Consider the following 19,111-nt stretch of genomic DNA (forward strand, 5'->3'; position numbering starts at 1 on the left):
TTCTTCATCTCCTTCAACCATTCCGAGTGATGACCGGAGCCTTCGCCGGAGTTAGAGCTCGAGAGAGTCTACTCCACCCCCCATACATGGCACCACCGGCAGCCTTGACACACATCTGATGGAAGCAAGACATTACTTCCATCCGCCCCTCCGTATCTCTTCTATCCTTGTATTGTATTATATTGTGGCATAAGAGATTAATACATTTTGTGATAAATGCATTTCTGTATTTTCCGTCGATTCCATCTCCATCTTCATTTACTTAGCATCCTTTACTTTCATTGCATCACTAAGTAAGACTGCTAGAATATCGCATACTTAATCATGCGGCATAGGAATATGAAGCATGTAGCAAACCACCCGTGTGCATTGCGCGAGTGTTGTGAGAAAACTTTATTTGCTTAGTATGAAGCTGTAGCAACGCTTGTCTATAAGCAAATGCAATGCTTGTTTATGAGTATAATCAGTAGCAACTAACTTCCCGGAGGGTAAGTGGTTGGTCGTATTAAGCAATGTAAGCAAATGTTCACTAGAGATAGGAATAATCTTATGTCAGCCAGGTTTATGCGATTACCTTGTCTTATGAGCGCATCATTCATCATTTAGGCATACTTGGGAGAGTAGTCTAAAAACCAAATCTAAGACTCAAGAGAGCGGATTGGATCGCATGAGCAAGAATGGGGAACTTAGAAATAAACTCTGTTTGCTACTACACAGCGTATGCGCCCTTTAAATAGGATATGGTGATATGCGGTTATCTTGCTTATGTGTGAGAGCACGTGAGCGGGAATATAGAAGCTTAGAAATAGGCTTTTCGGCACTATCGCATATACATCGTATGCATCTACGTCAAGTGTGTATAGCATGATCGCATAGCTTGCGTTGGCTGGGGTTACCCTCGATCAAGCTTAATGTTACAGTGAAGATGTAAGCCCTTGATCTTGAATTGTTCCTAAAGGAAACAATTAAAATAATTAAAGTTAAAGTTAGTTTGGAAAAAAAAAAAAAAAGAAGAAGAAGAGAAAGGGAATTAATCTAAAAGAAAAGGAAGAAATAGAAGAAAGTGGAATTTTGGAAAAGGAAAAGGTATTTGAAGAGGAACTTTTTTTTAAAAAAAAAAAAGGAAAAAAGAAAAGAAAGAAAAGAAATGAATAAATAAGTAAATAAATAAAATAAAGAGAAAGAAATAAGAAGAAAAAGAAAGGCGGTGACCAGCTTGAGAATGAGACCGATTTATACCGATTCCCTCGAGCAAACCCTAATTTTCTTTGATGAAATTGTAGAGGGACGTGAGGAAGAGAATTTCGAGGGTTATCGGAGTGATTGGAGCTGTGGAGGTTGAGGAATTTGAATGAAAAGTCGGGTTAAGTCTGAATTTCGGACAGTCTGAACAGGCTTTAGTGTTTTAAAGTTCTTGAGCTGTAGAAACCAAATTTGAAGCTGAAATTTTGAGGTTACTAAGTTAAGAGGTTTATTAACATTTTTCTTGAAGGACGTTAGAGCTAATTTTGACTGAAAATTGGTGAATTAATAGGAAAACCGAGACTACACAGAATTTCGGGCGAACAGAGAAACGTGACTTTTGGAGCTGATTCGGTGTTATTCAAGCGTTGTCAAAGCTTCAAATTCTCAGGATAGTTGGTTAATATGCTTATTGGAAAGTTTAAGCAAGATATTTTAGGTTATATGGTTAGGGATTGATGAATTTCAAGCTGGGAAAAAGTTCTGAAACTTCTCGCCGGAAAACAGGGGTATCAAGAAATATTTGACCGATTCCAGAAGATTTAGGGCGATTCAAGACTCCAAAATGTGAGGTAAGATAGTTTAGAGGATGGGTAAGAGGTTTATATGAATTAATTCGAGTGGGTATGGCTTAAATGAGCGAATTTGGTCGCCGGAAGTATCACCGAAAAACTGGCCGAATTTGGAAGAAAATGTGGGCTGGAGGTTGAAGATGACTTCTGTCCGTCATTAAAAGCTGAAAAATCCAAATTTATGGTAATTAAAGTGTTCTCAATCATAAGTAGTGGTAGTTTGGTATTCATATGATAAAGCATGGAATTGGAGGAAATTGGGATCCTAGTTTAATTTTGAAGATGATTAAGCGGTTAATTGGTTAAGTAAATCTCGATTAGGGTCAATGAGGAAATTGGGTAAAACGTAGACTAAATTAAGGTTTTAGAGAAGTTTAATTAAAGTTAAAATATTTTAGAAATTAAGAGAATTATGGTAAAATGTTGAATTTTTTATGCAGTGTTTGGACTGGATAATCATTTAGAGGATAACCATAAGTTAATAATGTGATTTTCAGGCCAAGTTCAATTAGGAGAGGCTTATAAATCCGAAGGATCGAGCCTGAAATTGTGAGTGACTCTAAATGCTTTAAATGTTTTATGTAAATTGTTAATGCTTATGAATGTCCAACAATGTATGTTTCCTGAAAGCTATTTATGACAACTATTCTCAAATAGTTACCAGACAACTCATCTCACATTAATGTTATGTTTATGCTATGCTTTTCAATGAACAAGATGATGCGTTAGTATGGAAAGCTTTTGGGCAACTAAGTCATCAAGAGATAAGAATAAGCAAGTTCAGTGTGAGTAGCTTAGTACTGAAGGACTAGATGAGAAGGTACTGAAGCTCAAACTTAGATTTAATAGCTCAGTACTGAAGGACTAGATGAGAAGGTACTGAAGCTTAGTCCTAGGTTTGAATAGCTCAGTACTGAAGGACTAGATGAGAAGGTACTGAAGTTTTGTCCTAGAATTTGAATAGCTCGATACTGAAAGACATGGAGAAGGTATCCAAACAGCTCGATACTGAAGTACACAGAGAAGGTATCTGAGTAGTAGTACCTAAGGTATGACAGTACTTAAACTAGAATCACATGAATATAAGAAAAGTTGTTATTGGTAGTGTCACACTAACTATGGATTGACGTTGAGGAATTGAGTAAAGGTTCTCTCTCAACTAGGATTGAAAATTATGTTTTTAGGAAGTGAACAAAAGGGTTCCTTCCTAGTTAAGTAGTAATGCAGTAAAGGATGATAAAGAGTGAGCAAGAGGACCACTCTAGACTGATAGACTAAGGCATAGTCCAGCAAAGCATATAATAGGGCTATATGATGTTGATGATGACATGAATAATAGTTGCCAAGTTTATGTTTTAGATACAATGGTTTTAAAAGTTTTATGTACACGTTTGCTTGGCTTGTTTTAGTTCCAGTATTCTGTTTTCTAGTTTCCAGTTTAAACATGAGATTTATGTTTTTAATAGGTCACTCACTGGGCGAGTAGCTCATTCTTTCAAATGTTTTTCTTTTCCCAGGTAGTGGTCATCTCCCCAGAGGTTAGCTGTCATGCTGCTCTGCCACTCAAGGACTTCAGTTAAAAGTCCAAAGTCTAAAGAGAAGTTTTAGGTGTCTATTTTGTAAATGTATGTACATATGTGTTGCTCATATTAGGGACTAGTAAAGTATATTGGGACCCGTTGAACTCTGTATGTGTTAATATCATGTAGTTATGTTGTTGTTGATCCCTGGTGTTCTGAGGTTATTTTTAAAGTTCCATTAGTTTGTTGAATGTTATATATGTATTTCAGGGATCTAAGCAGGTTATGTAAGTTAGACAGTAAGTGCCACAAAAGGATTGGTAACTACTGTCGTCACATTCACTTCTGGATTAAGAAGGGTAATCTGGGAAAGGGTGTGACAAAAGGCATCCTCGCCTTTTCATCTATTTTTCCATACATTTTACTACGCGTTAACTGTTGCCGCGTCTCTACCTCTCAGTCATACTTCCACTGCTTTATCTGTTAGTTAGAAGTAGGAGTAGTGCATAGCTCGTAACCCTCATCATTCTTTTATTTCTTCGCCGCAAACATATTGCCACATAACATTTGGCTATAAGTCCCTGAGTTCGACCTTGGATCACCTGAGAAACTTGCGATCTCGTTATACTTGGCGAGAGCGCAAGAAAACTTGTGATGGGAACGCATGGTCATTGCATAAGAGATTAACGCATACTTTTCATTCCAACGCATGACCACCGACGCATGAGAACAAACGCATAACTTAAGACATGCATCGCATATTGCGTTACCAAATTTCCATCAACAACTAACCTCGTGTGTTTTCCCACTAAGGATTTAATTCCTGGAAATACTTGGAAGCTGGAGAGATAACTCTTAAAGTCGGTACTGGTGAGGCCATTTCAGTTGTTGCTGTAGGCAGGCTTAAATTATTTTTGGACAAGAAACGATATATATTATTAGATGACGTATATGTAGTTCCTTGTATCAAGAGCAACCTAATTTTTGTTTCTTGTCTAATTGAACAAAAATATTCCATATCCTTCTCTGAGAATAAATTGTTTATTTTTAAAAATGGAATGGAGTTAGTTTTTGGTTCAATGGAAAATAACTTATATGTACTAATGTCGTTAGTCATAAAACTCGTGATCAGTATTGAAATGTTCAAAACAACAACCACCGTAAAACGATTGAGAATTTCTCTTAAAGAAAATGCTCATCTTTAGCATCTAAGGTTAGGTCACATCAATCTCAATATGATTGAGAGGTTGGTGAAAAGTGGACTTCTAAATGGTTTAAAACTCTTTACCAATATGTGAGTCATGCCTTGAACGCTGTAACAACCCAAATTTGTACGCATACACTACAGAAAATTAAATGTCAAATGTTAAGCAGGACGAAATTTTATTTAAGGAGGTAGTAAATGTAATACCCTAACCCTAATTTAGAAAACAGGAAAACAAATAAATTTAATAGGAAAATCGGGTGAAAATTTAGAATTGGAAAAAATAAGAAATTTATTAACTATCCAAAAATAATGAATAAGGGGGCAGAATCAGGAAGGATTAATTAGAAACTGGAGAGAGCGAGATTCTCAGTGAGAAAGTGCCTGGAGAGAGAGTGAGATTGGAGAGAAACCTGGAGAGAGAGTAAACCAGCGAGAAAGTTGGAGAGAGCGAGAGCCACGAGAGTAAACCAGCGAGAAAGTTGGAGAGAGCGAGAGCCACGAGAGTAAACCAGCGAGAAATCTGGAGAGAGCGAGAGCCACGAGAGCCAGCGAGAAAGCTGGAGAGAGCGAGATTTGGACAGAAGCGTAGATTATGCGTTGAATTTGGCCACGATCTTATAGATTATACATGGAGAACCCTAAAATTGAATACAAACAAAGGTTGACGACGTAAGGGCAAACGTTAGCCAAAATTATGTTTCTTATTAAGAGAAATTCTTAAACCTAAGTAATTTTAAAAAAGTAATTTGTAGGATGAATTGTCACATAGAGAAGAGCTGGAAACGGCTATAAATAGGAGGCTTTGGGCTGGAAGTTAAACTCATTCTCAAACAAAACTTAGTAGTAGAAATCGTGTGAAAAGGGTGAAGTAATTCTGTTAGTTAGAAGGAGGAAATGGGAGGGAAGTGCTGCCCAAATTTCCTTCTGGTTTAAGAGGGAAAGCTCTACTGATTAAACCATAAGGAATAATAAGGAATAACTAGGATCGCAGTCAAGGTAAGTAGTTTATCTCACCCTCTCTTTAAGTGTTTCATGGTAGTGTACCTTTAATATGCTGCATAATTATGTTATTGTTCTGTTGCATTACATTTTTAAAATACATTTATCGACAAGGGACCCCATGCATTATGTTTGTTTACAACGATGAAATATTAGATAAAGGTTATGCTTCTAGGGCTAGCAGGGCATGTATGGTTGCACCCCTCTAGACCCAATTCTATGTCAAGTTTATGCTAGGGACTAACAGGGTATGTATGGTTTCACCCTTCTAGTCCAATCTTACGTTTATGCTAATGGTTGATGTTAGATGTGACTTTGGACCTACTGACTGCATGACCCGCTAATCATCAGATGAGTTAGTTTTCGCTTAAGTCCTTATCTTCCTACCAGGGCGGAGAAATTTACGTTAGAAGCATAACCAACCATCATATGTTATTATATGTTTTCGGTCCCAATCATATGTTTTCAGAACATGTTGCATGTGATTGTGCATTTGCTCACTACCCTTTGTGAAAATTACTTACTGGGTATATTATATACTCATCCTATTTTACAGACTTTGTAGGTAAGGACACAGCGTAGGTGGCAGAACTGGACGTTGCTTAAATGGCCAACCATCAAGCTTACTATCATAGGCATATGCATTTTTATATCACTACGCTAATGTTTTATGGATCCTGGTGTTTTGTAAAATAAACTTTTTATATAGTTTTCTACCTAATTAATAAAATCTTAGATATGTTCTTTTGAGATTTTTACCAAAACTCATCTCATGATAGAAAAGTCTAAGTATGCATGTCATAGCGGTTGGACCATAATATGTAAGGATCCGGTCGTTACAGTTTGGTATCAGAGCATTTGAGCCAATTAGGCTCTACTAATTAAAAAAGTCGTGGTGTTTGATGGTTCGACTTGTTAAGTGATGCCCACAGTTATGCCAAATACGCTGGTAAGTGGAATTTTCAAACGAGTAATTTAGTAAATAATTTAGTAAACAAAAGGTATGGGTTAAAATTTTTTTAATTAAAATTAGATTGCTTCCTTATTATGAAAATAAAATGTGTGTACCAGATGCCACCACAAAGGGCTCCAAGACGACGAGGCAGACCTCGAAGTGAATCCACAAGCGATCAAAATCAAGGACATGGACAGACGCCTTACGTGTTACTTACACCAGATGCGCTACAAATGGTGATACAAAATATGAGTAATGGAAACAGAACCTTGTCCACCACACCAACAACCAATGATACAAATGACTCAAAGATCATTCGAGAATTCAGAAAGTTCAATCCTTCAATATTTGATGGATCATTTGTGGATCCAATTACAGCAGAGAATTGGATAACAGAAATAGAAACTATTTTCCGCCATATGAACATCTCAGAAGAACAGAAAGTAAATTGTGCCACCTTCATGTTAAGAGGCGATGCAAAGTTCTGGTGGGAATCCACACAAAGAACAATCAAAGGTTCAGTCTCATGGCAACAATTCAATCAGGCCTTTTACAACAAGTATTTCCCGTTGACAGTGAGATATCAAAAGAAAGTGGAATTTCGTAATCTTCGTCAAGAGAACAAGTCGATGGCAGAGTATGAACGGAAATTTGATCGCTCGTCTCACTTTGTCCCTCGACTAGTGGACACAGAAGAGAAGAAGGTGGAAAGCTTTATTTGGGGATTAAGAGAAGGCATTCGAGGCATTGTTACTGCTTTCCGACACAAAGAGTATGCTCTTGCCCTCAAGTCAGCCTTACTCATGGAAGTAGATCTTGCTGTTAAAACCTCAACTTCTGAACGAGGATTCATGCCAAATCAAAAATGGAAATTCACCCAACAAGGCTTCCAACGTTCACAACGGCAAGCAAAAATTTCCCAAAGCACTCAAGGCGTACAGTCACAACAGAAGAGTCAAACATTCACATATCCTAAGTGCAGAAATTGTGGAAAACACCATCAGGGGAAATGTCTACGGAACTTAGGGGTGTGTTTCAACTGCGGCCAGACGGGTCACTATGCAAAGGCTTGCCCAAAGCTCATCAACCAAGTATCAACTACCTAGACCACCCAGCCTACTAGTAATAAGGTTACCCAATAACAGAAAGGACGGGTGTTTGCTGTTACACGTCAAGAGGTAGAGGATCAAGATGCAGTTGTTACAGGTACATTACCCATCCTCGGGTATTATGCCTTTACTTTATTTGATTCGGGCTCTAGTCATTCATTCATCTCTACAACATTTGCACAACATGCTCAATTAACATCAAAGCCCTTAGACTACATTCTATCCGTAGCTACTTCTGCCCGAGTATCTATGTTGGCCCACTCAGTAGTAGAAAACTGTGAATTGTCAGTATCAGGACATAAACTAGGGGTGACCCTTATCATCCTAGACACTGTCTCTTATACACATCTAGATGTGTATAAGAGACAGGAACTAGACATCGCTTAAATGGCCAACCATCAAGCTCACTATTATAGGCATATGCATTTTTATATCACTACGCTAATGTTTTATGGATCCTGGTGTTTTGTAAAATAAACTTTTTATATAGTTTTCTACCTAATTAATAAAATCTTAGATATGTTCTTTTGAGATTTTTACCAAAACTCATCTCATGATAGAAAAGTCTAAGTATGCATGTCATAGCGGTTGGACCATAATATGTAAGGATCCGGTCGTTACAGTTTGGTATCAGAGCATTTGAGCCAATTAGGCTCTACTAATTAAAAAAGTCGTGGTGTTTGATGGTTCGACTTGTTAAGTGATGCCCACAGTTATGCCAAATACGCTGGTAAGTGGAATTTTCAAACGAGTAATTTAGTAAATAATTTAGTAAACAAAAGGTATGGGTTAAAATTTTTTTAATTAAAATTAGATTGCTTCCTTATTATGAAAATAAAATGTGTGTACCAGATGCCACCACAAAGGGCTCCAAGACGACGAGGCAGACCTCGAAGTGAATCCACAAGCGATCAAAATCAAGGACATGGACAGACGCCTTACGTGTTACTTACACCAGATGCGCTACAAATGGTGATACAAAATATGAGTAATGGAAACAGAACCTTGTCCACCACACCAACAACCAATGATACAAATGACTCAAAGATCATTCGAGAATTCAGAAAGTTCAATCCTTCAATATTTGATGGATCATTTGTGGATCCAATTACAGCAGAGAATTGGATAACAGAAATAGAAACTATTTTCCGCCATATGAACATCTCAGAAGAACAGAAAGTAAATTGTGCCACCTTCATGTTAAGAGGCGATGCAAAGTTCTGGTGGGAATCCACACAAAGAACAATCAAAGGTTCAGTCTCATGGCAACAATTCAATCAGGCCTTTTACAACAAGTATTTCCCGTTGACAGTGAGATATCAAAAGAAAGTGGAATTTCGTAATCTTCGTCAAGAGAACAAGTCGATGGCAGAGTATGAACGGAAATTTGATCGCTCGTCTCACTTTGTCCCTCGACTAGTGGACACAGAAGAGAAGAAGGTGGAAAGCTTTATTTGGGGATTAAGAGAAGGCATTCGAGGCATTGTTACTGCTTTCCGACACAAAGAGTATGCTCTTGCCCTCAAGTCAGCCTTACTCATGGAAGTAGATCTTGCTGTTAAAACCTCAACTTCTGAACGAGGATTCATGCCAAATCAAAAATGGAAATTCACCCAACAAGGCTTCCAACGTTCACAACGGCAAGCAAAAATTTCCCAAAGCACTCAAGGCGTACAGTCACAACAGAAGAGTCAAACATTCACATATCCTAAGTGCAGAAATTGTGGAAAACACCATCAGGGGAAATGTCTACGGAACTTAGGGGTGTGTTTCAACTGCGGCCAGACGGGTCACTATGCAAAGGCTTGCCCAAAGCTCATCAACCAAGTATCAACTACCTAGACCACCCAGCCTACTAGTAATAAGGTTACCCAATAACAGAAAGGACGGGTGTTTGCTGTTACACGTCAAGAGGTAGAGGATCAAGATGCAGTTGTTACAGGTACATTACCCATCCTCGGGTATTATGCCTTTACTTTATTTGATTCGGGCTCTAGTCATTCATTCATCTCTACAACATTTGCACAACATGCTCAATTAACATCAAAGCCCTTAGACTACATTCTATCCGTAGCTACTTCTGCCCGAGTATCTATGTTGGCCCACTCAGTAGTAGAAAACGGTGAATTGTCAGTATCAGGACATAAACTAGGGGTGACCCTTATTATCCTAGACATAAGTGATTTCGATATAATACTAGGTATGGACTGGTTAGCAGCAAACTATGCAAGCATAGATTGCCATAATAAAGAGGTCATATTCATCTTTCCAACCGGAACCAAGTTTAAGTTTAAGAGTTCTAAAACACAATCAGCCCCAAGAATAATTTTAGCCTTAAAAATTAAACATTTGCTCAACCATGGGGCTTGGGAATATTTAGCAAGTGTAGTGGATTTACGAAACCAAAAGGATGAAATTAAGGCCATTCCTATAATAAGAGAATTTGAAGATGTATTCCTAGAAGAGCTACTAGGTTTACCACCTAGTCGAGAAATAGAATTTTGTATAGATCTAATTCCCGGAGCTGAACCAATATCTAAAACACCATATAGAATGCACCTGCGGAATTAAAAGAACTCAAAATACAATTACAAGAATTGTTAGATAAGGGATTTATACGCCCTAGCGTGTCTCCATGGGGAACACCTGTCTTATTTGTTAAGAAAAAGGATGGATCAATGCGTTTATGTATAGATTATCGGGAGTTGAATAAGTTGACAATAAAGAATAAGTACCCACTCCCATGCATTGATGACCTATTTGACCAATTACAAGGAGCCTCATTATTCTTTAAAATAGACTTACGATCTGGATATCATGAACTACGAATCAAGGAGTCTGATATACTCAAGACTGCTTTTCGAACAAGATATGGGCATTATGAATTCGTTGTGATGCCCTTTGGATTAACGAGTGCCTCAGCAGCCTTCATGGACTTGATGAATAGAATTTTTAAGGACTATCTTGATAACTTTGTGATCGTATTTATAGATGATATTTTGGTCTATTCCAAGTCTGAGGCAGAACATGAAAATCATCTTTGGGACGTCCTTTCCATATTAAGAAATGAAAAGTTGTATGCCAAATTCTCCAAGTGTGAATTTTGGACGCGCCAAGTTGCCTACCTAGGGCATATTGTAAAGCAAGAAGGAATCTCAGTGGATCCTGCTAAGATTGAAACAGTTAGCAAGTGGCCTCGCCCAACAACAGTCAGCGAAGTGCGAAGCTTCCTTGGATTAGCAGGATATTATAGACGATTTGTGAAGAATTTCTCAAGTATAGCATTACCCTTAACTAACCTCACCAAGAAGAATAATCCTTTTGTCTGGAGCCAAGTATGTGAGCAAAGCTTCCAGGAACTAAAAGAAAGGTTGACCACAACCTCTATTCTCACTATACCTGATGGATCAGGGGGTTTAACTGTGTATAGAACGAGTTAATCAAATCCTAGAAGACATGTTGAGGGCATGTGCTTTGGATTTTACTAGAGCATAGGATTCGCAGATACATCTTATAAAATTTGCTTATATTATAGTTATCAGGTGACAATTGGTATGGCTCCCTTCGAAGTCTTATACGAAAAGAAATGCAAATCCCCTGTACACTGGGATGAAGTCAGGGAGCGAACACTACTAGGGCCTGAATTGGTGCAGCAAACATCAGAGTTAATTAAGCTAATTCGGGAAAGAATGTGAACAGCTCAAAGCAGACAAAAGAATTATGCTGATAACCGTCGAAAAGAGTTGGAATTCAAAGTAGGAGATCACGTATTTCTAAAGGTAGCACCAATGAAAGGCATTAAGCGTTTCAGACGAAAAGGAAAACTTAGCCCCCCCACTTTATTGGGCCCTTTGAAATATTAGAACATATTGGCCAAGTAGCTTATTGATTGGCATTACCACCCACCCTTTCTACAATACATAATGTCTTTCATGTATTGATGCTTCGAAAATACGTGTTTGACCCATCACATGTAGTAAATTATGAACCTTTACAAATAAGTGAAAACTTGGAATATGAAGAGACTCCAGTTTGCATCCTAGTAAGAGAGAAGAAGTCACTTCGTAATCGGGAAATAAGTTTAGTTAAGGTTCTCTGGAGAAATCAGCAAGTAAAAGAAGCTACATGGGAATGAGAAGAAGAGATGAAAGTCAAATACCCTTATCTATTTAAGAACCAAGAAACTTTCGAGGACGAAAGTTCTTAAGGGGGGAAGAATGTAACAACCCAAATTTGTACGCATACACTATAGGAAATTAAATGTCAAATGTTAAGCCAGACGAAATTTTATTTAGGGCGTAGTAAATGTAATACCCTAACCCTAATTTAGAAAGTAGGAAAATAAATAAATTTAATAGGAAAATCGGGTGGAAATTTAGAATTGGAAAAAATAAGAAATTTATTAATTATCCAAAAATAATGAATAAGGGGCAGAATCAGGGAGGATTAATTAGAAGCTAGAGAGAGCGAGATTCTCAGCGAGAATGTGCCTGGAGAGAGAGCGAGATTGGAGGGAAAATTGGAGAGAAAATTGGAGAGAGCGAGAGTAAATCAGCGAGAAAGCTGGAGAGAGCGAGAGCCACGAGAGTAAACCTACGAGAAAGCTGAAGAGAGCGAGAGCCACAAGAGTAAACCAGCGAGAAAGTTGGAGAGAGCGAGAGCCACGAGAGTAAACAAGCGAGAAAGCTGGAGAAAGCGAGAGCCAGGAGAGTAAACTAGCGAGAAATCTGTAGAGAGCGAGAGCCAGGAGAGTAAACTAGCGAGAAATCTGGAGAGAGCGAGAGCCACGAGAGCCAAACCAGCGAGAAAGCTAGAGAGAGCGAGAGCCACGAGAGCCAAACCAGCGAGAAAGCTGGAGAGAGCGAGATTCTGAGAACAGAGCGAGCGAGATTTGGACAGAAGCGTAGATTATGCGTTGAATTTGGCCACGATCTTATAGATTATACATGGAAAACCCTAAAATTGGATACAAACAAAGGTCGATGACGTAAAGGCAAATGTTAGCCAAAATTATGTGTCTTATTAAGAGAAATTCTCAAACCTAAGTAATTTTAAAGAAGCCATTTGTAGGATGAATTGTCACATAGAGAAGAGCTGGAAAAAGCTATAAATAGGAGGCTTTGGGCTGGAAGTTAAACTCATTCTCAAACAAAACTCAGTAGTAGAAATCGTGTGAAAAGGGTGAAGTAATTCTGTTAGTTAGAAGGAGGAAACACGAGGGAAGTGTTGCCCAAATTTCCTTCTGGTTTAAGAGGGAAAGCTCTACTGATTAAACCATAAGGAATAATAAGGAATAACTAGGATCGCAGTCAAGGTAAGTAGTTTATCTCACCCTCTCTTTAAGTGTTTCATGGTAGTGTACCTTTAATATGCTGCATAATTATGTTATTGTTATGTTGCATTACATGTTTAAAATACGTTTATCGACAAGGGACCCTATGCATTATGTTTGTTCACAATGATGAAATAAGATTAAATTTTAATTAGATAAAGGTTATGCTTCTAGGGATAGCAGGGCATGTATGTGGTTGCACCCCTCTAGACCTAATTCTATGTCAAGTTTATACTAGGGACTAACAGGATATGTATGGTTGCACCCCTCTAGTCCAATCTTATGTTTATGCTAATGGTTGATGTTGGATGCGACTCTGGCCTTACTGACTGCATGACCCACTAATCATTAGATGAGTTAGTTTTCGCTTAAGTCCTTATCTTTCTACCAGAGTGGAGAAATTTACGTTAGAAGCATAACTGACCATCACATGTTATTATATGTTTTCGGTCCCAATCATATGTTTTCAGGTCATGTTGCATGTGATTGTGCATTTGGTCACTACCCTATGTGAGAACTACTTACTGGGTATATTATATACTCATCCTATTTTACAGACTTTGTAGGTAAGGACACAGCGTAGGTGGCAGAATTGGACGTCGCTCAAATGGCCAACCATCAAGCTCACTATCATAGGCATATGCATTTTTATATCACTACGCTAATGTTTTATGGATCCTGGTGTTTTGTAAAATAAACTTTTTATATAGTTTTCTACCTAATTAATAAAATCTTAAATATGTTCTTTTGAGATTTTTACCAAAACTCATCTCATGATAGAAAAGTCTAAGTATGCATGTCGTAGCGATCAGACCATAATATGTAAAGACCCGGTCATTACAAAGCCAAAATGACCAAACAACCTTTGGAAAAGGTTATAGAGCCAAAGAAACCTTGGAGCTTATATATTCAGACCTCTGTGTTCTGATGAATGTAAGAGCACGAGGAAGGTATGAATATTTCATCTCTTTAATAGATGATTATTCTAGATTTGGGTATCTATACCTAATGCAACATAAGTCTGAAGCCCTTGAAAAGTTCAAGGAGTACAAGACTGAAGTTTAGAACTTGTTAGGTAAAAAGATAAAAACACTACGATCTGATCGTGGTAGAGAGTATATAGAGTTAAGATTCCAAAACTATATGATAGAACATGGAATCATGGCCCAACTCTCAGCCCTAGGTACACCTCAACAAAATGGTGTATCAGAAAGGAGAAACAGAACCTTGTTGGACATGGTTCGGTCTATGATGAGTTATGCTCATCTTCCTGACTTGTTTTAGGGATATGCAGTAGAGACTGTAGTTTATATTTTGAACAATGTTCCCTCAAAGAGTATTTCTGAAACACCTTTTGAGTTATGGAGAGGTCATAAAGGTAGTTTACGTCACTTTAGAATTTAGGGATGTTCAGCCCATGTGCTATTGACAAACTCCAAAATGTTGGAACCTCATTCAAAAGTATGCCTATTTGTAGGCACCCCAAGGAAACGAGAGGTGGATACTTCTATGATCCAAGTGAGAATAAAGTGTTTGTATCAACAAATTCTAACTTCTTGGAAGAAGACCACATGAGGGATCATAAGCCACGAAGAAAAATTGTTTTAAGTGAAATTTCTAATGAATCTACTAAGACTTCAACAAGAGTTGTTGAAGGGGTCGATACATCAACAAGAGTTGTTGATGTCAGTTCATCTAGTCATCCATCTCAAGAGTTGAGATTGCCTCGACGTAGTGAGAGGGTTATGAACCCACCTATACGCTACATGGGTTTGAAAGAAGCCCAAAACATCATAACTGATGATGGAGTTGAGGATTCATTGTCTTATAAACATGCAATGGAAAATGTTGACAAGGATGAATGGATTAAAGCCATGAATCAAGAAATGGAGTCCATGTACTTCAATTCTGTCTGGGAGCTTGTTGATCAACCTGACGAGTAACACCTATAGGTTGTAAATATATCTACAAGAGAAAAAAAGGTGTAGATGAAAAGGCACAGACCTTTAAAACTAGACTTATGGCAAAAGGTTTTACCCAGGTTGAGGGAGTGGACTATGAAGAAACTTTCTCACCTATTGTCATGTTAAAGTCTATCAAGTTTCTCTTGTCCATAGCCACATATTATGACTATGAAATATGGCAAATAGACGTCAAGAATGCCTTTTTAAATGGTAATCTTGAAGAGACCATCTACATGAATCAACCAGAAGGATTCATTGAACAAGATCAAGAGCAAAAGGTTTGCAAGCTTAATCGGTCCATTTATGGACTAAAACAAGCATCTTGATCTTGGAATATGAGATTTGATATTGTGATCAAATCTTATGGCTTTGATCAGAATGTTGATGAGTCTTGTTTTTACAAGAAAATCATTAAGAGCTCAGTAGCTTTCCTCGTGCTGTATATGGATGATATCCTACTCATTGGGAATGACGTAGGTTTTCTAACTGAAGTAAAGAAATGACTAGCCGCCCGATTCAAAATGAAAGATTTAGGAGAGGCGCAATTTGTTCTAGTGATCCAAATTATAAGGGATCGTACGAGCAAAAGGTTGGCTTTGTCTCAAGCATCGTATATTGACAAGATGCTTGTCCGATAATCGATGCACAATTCAATTAAGGGTTTATTACCTTTCAGGCATGGAATTGTATTGTCTAATGAACAGTATCCTAAGACTCCTCAGAAGGTTGAGGAAATGAGACAAATTCCCTATGCATCGGCTGTTGGCAGCCTTATGTATGCAATGTTATGTACTAGACCTGACATTTGCTATACAGTAAGGATTTTCATTCGATATCAATCCAATCCAGGATTTGATCACTAGATCATGGTCAAAATGATCCTCAAGTATCTTCGAAGAACGAGGGACTATATGCTCGTGTATGGAGATAAGGATTTGATAAACGGATTAAAACACTTCGATCTGATCGAGGTGGAGAGTTTTTGGATTCTGAGTTCTAGAACTATTTAATAAAACATGGAATCGTTTCCCAACTTTCAGCACCTGGTACACCTCTACAAAATGGTGTATCAGAAAGGAGAAACTGAACCCTGTTGGACATGGTTCAGTCAATGATGAGTTACGCTTCCTTACTAGACTCGTTTTGGGGTTTTGCAGTAGAGACTGCGGCTTATATCCTCAACTGTGTTTCCTCTAAGAGTGTTTCCATAACACTTTTGGAGTTGTGGAACGGGCGTAAAGATAGTTTGTGTCACTTTTGCATCTGCGATTGCCCTGCACATGTGCTAAAGGCTAATCCTAATAAACTTGAACCACGTTCGAGGCTGTGCCTATTTGTAAGCTACCCCAAAGGGACATGAGGGGGTTACTTTTATGATCCTAAGGAAAATAAGGTGTTTGTATCGACAAACGCTACCTTCCTTGAGAAGGATCATATAAAGGAGCACAGTGCAAGAAGTAAAATCGTGTTAAGTGAACTTTCCAAATAGACTACTGAAACTTCAACAAGAGTTATGGAAGAGCCTGCTACATCAACAAGAGTTGTTGATGTGAGTTCATCTAGTAGGTCAAATCCACCTCAAGGGTTGAGGGAACCTCGACGTAGTGGGAGGGTTGCGAACCCATCTGTTTGCTATATGAGTTTAACTTAAATCCTGGCAATGGTAGCCGATGGCAAGGTTGAGGATCCGTTGTCTTACAAGAAGGCAATGGAGGATGTTGACCGAGATGAATGGGTCAAAGCCATGGATCTCGAGATAGAGTCTATATACTTCAACTCAATATGGGATCTTGTAGATCAATCTGATGGGGTTAACCCTATAGGTTGCAAATAGATCTACAAGAGGAAACGAGGTGCTGATGGAAAGGTGCAAACATTCAAAGCTAGACTTGTAGCAAAGGGTTATACCCAAGTCGAGGGAGTTGACTATGAGGAGACTTTCTCTCCTGTTGTCATGCTTAAGTCTCTCTACATCCTCATATCCATTACCTCATATTATGACTATGAGATATGGCAAATGGATTCAAAACTGCCTTTTTGAATGGTAATCTCGAGGAGACCAATTATATGGTGCAACCCGAGGGACTCATAGCCCAAGGTCAAGAGCAAAAGGTTTGCAAACTAAATCAATCCATTTATGGACTAAAATAGGCATCTCAATCTTGGAACATAAGGTTTGATACTGCGATCATATCTTATGACTTAGACCAAAACGTTGATGAACCTTGTGTCTACAAGAAAATTATCAACAGTTCAGTAGTTTTCCTAGTGTTATATGTAGACGATATCATACTTATTAGGAATGACGTAGGTTTACTGACTTCAGTTAAGAACTGGCTAGTGACCCAATTCCAAATGAAAGATTTGGGAGAGGCTCAATTTTTTCTTGGGATTCAGATCTTTCGAGATCGAAAGAAAAAAATGTTAGCACTGTCTCAGTTATCGTACATTGACAAGATGTTGATCAAATACTTGATGTAGAACTTCAAAAGGGGTCTTTTACCTTTTCGACATGGAGTTACATTGTCTAAGAAACAATGTCCTAAGACACCTTAAGAGGTTGAGGAAATGAGACGGGTCCTCTATGCATCTGTCATTGGCAGTTTGATGTACGCGATGTCATGTACCAGACTTAACATCTTCTATTGGGTCACTGGACAGCCGTCAAGAACATTCTCAAGTATCTTCGGAAAACGAGGGACTACATGCTTTTGTATGGTTCTAAGGATTTGATCCTTATAGGATACACAGACTCTGATTTTCAGATTGATAACGATTCTCGAAAATCCACTTCAGGATCGGTGTTCACTCTTAACGGAGGGGTTGTAGTGTGGCAAAGCACAAAGCAGGGCATCGCTGACTCCACCATGGAGGCTGAGTATGTAGCGGCTTGTGAAGCTGCTAAGGAGGCCGTTTGGCTTAGAAAGTTCCTGACTGATCTGAAAGTTGTTCAATACATGTCTAGGCCCATCACCCTTTATTGTGATAATAGTGGTACTGTGGCGAATTCTAGAGAGCCTCAGAGTCATAAGCGCGAAACACATATAGAGCAGAAATACCATCTGATCAAAGAGATTGTGCATTGAGGGGGCGTGATTGTCATAAAGATAGCTTCGGAGCACAACGTTGCTGATCCATTGACGAAGGCTCTCACGGCTACGAACAAACACTTAGTGATTTATAATAAGAGATATTTTAGTTGCATTAACCATAAACCAATAAACTAAGATCCTTGGTTGTCGTTATAACTTAAGTATGTATGTGGAGACATATAAGTGGATCTTACTTTAAGTGATAACCTAAATGATCTGTAGTATATGGATAAATGAGGGAAACCTTATCCTAGTGACACTACGAGTGTGGTCCGTTTTGTAGGTGTTACAAGTGTTGTAAAGTGCTACAAATGGTCTGATCCTGACCATTCGTGTATTAGACATGCGAGCGGGGATGCTCTGTACAAAGGAGTTTGTATAAGATCGGGCCACGAAATGTTTAATCTTGTTATATAACGTCGTTCATGACAAAGACTTTCATTTCACTAGGATGACCATAGGTAACATGACCTTAATCCTAAGTGAGTTGTGAACTCCTGCCTTTGAGGGCGATCCTTTGATTAACATGGGTGCCAGTGGTCAGATCACCCACTCAAACCTACCACTTTGGGGATTCGTCTGATTAAAGAGCTGGGAACTCAGCTACACAAGACGAAATTCACTCATTCCCCGAAGTAGGGGTAAGTAGATAAATTGCTTGCTTACGGGCTATTTCCAGGGCTTGAAAAATGTGGCACCACACCTTCTCTTGGCTCGAGAAGGATTTACTCATAGTGGGACTATGACGTATTGTTCATTAGAGGAGTCAGTGGTACTTAAGGAGTTAGATGTAACTATAAAGGAAAAATAGTAAATTGGCCCAACTGTACTTACGAGCGATTTGTAAAGGGTCATCGTACTATTGATTGGTTATATCCAATGGACACAGAAATATATCTTTAGTGCGAAGAGTGCAACTGTCGATCTTTAGTGGAGTGTCCGACAGTTAACGGATGGTGGATATCGTGAGTAAAGAGTTTAGTCAGTTATTCATGTACCATTGGAGCTTCAAGCTACAAGTCCATAAGGTTCCCTTGGTAGCTCAATGGATTCATGTCGAGAATCAGTTTTTAGGTTAGTTTGAAGTGTTCAAATTAACAAGAGGGAATTTGATTATAT

General features: G+C 38.4%; 2 protein-coding genes and 1 long non-coding RNA gene across 4 annotated transcripts; all 3 read left to right on the forward strand.

Moving 5' to 3' along the window:
* Nucleotides 1-1,210: 1,210 nt before the first annotated feature.
* LOC120071749 lies at nucleotides 1,211-3,611 on the forward strand. Of its 2 annotated transcripts, none has more exons than XR_005480330.1 (3): nucleotides 1,211-1,998; nucleotides 2,312-2,363; nucleotides 3,332-3,611. It is a non-coding gene; the product is annotated as an uncharacterized LOC120071749 (long non-coding RNA). The 2 variants fall into 2 exon arrangements; XR_005480329.1 differs by having other exon boundaries at nucleotides 1,211-1,814.
* A 3,000-nt stretch (nucleotides 3,612-6,611) lies between these two features.
* On the forward strand, nucleotides 6,612-7,601 carry LOC120072084. The gene has a single exon (XM_039024502.1). It carries the CDS (start codon nucleotides 6,612-6,614, stop codon nucleotides 7,599-7,601), a length of 990 nt encoding a protein of 329 aa, XP_038880430.1.
* An 855-nt stretch (nucleotides 7,602-8,456) lies between these two features.
* LOC120072086 lies at nucleotides 8,457-9,446 on the forward strand. The gene has a single exon (XM_039024503.1). The coding sequence runs from the start codon at nucleotides 8,457-8,459 to the stop codon at nucleotides 9,444-9,446; it is 990 nt and encodes a 329-aa protein (XP_038880431.1).
* The last annotated feature ends 9,665 nt before the right edge of the window (nucleotides 9,447-19,111 follow it).

Source organism: Benincasa hispida, chromosome 2, assembly GCF_009727055.1.
Source record: "Benincasa hispida cultivar B227 chromosome 2, ASM972705v1, whole genome shotgun sequence".
NCBI lineage: Eukaryota > Viridiplantae > Streptophyta > Magnoliopsida > Cucurbitales > Cucurbitaceae > Benincasa > Benincasa hispida.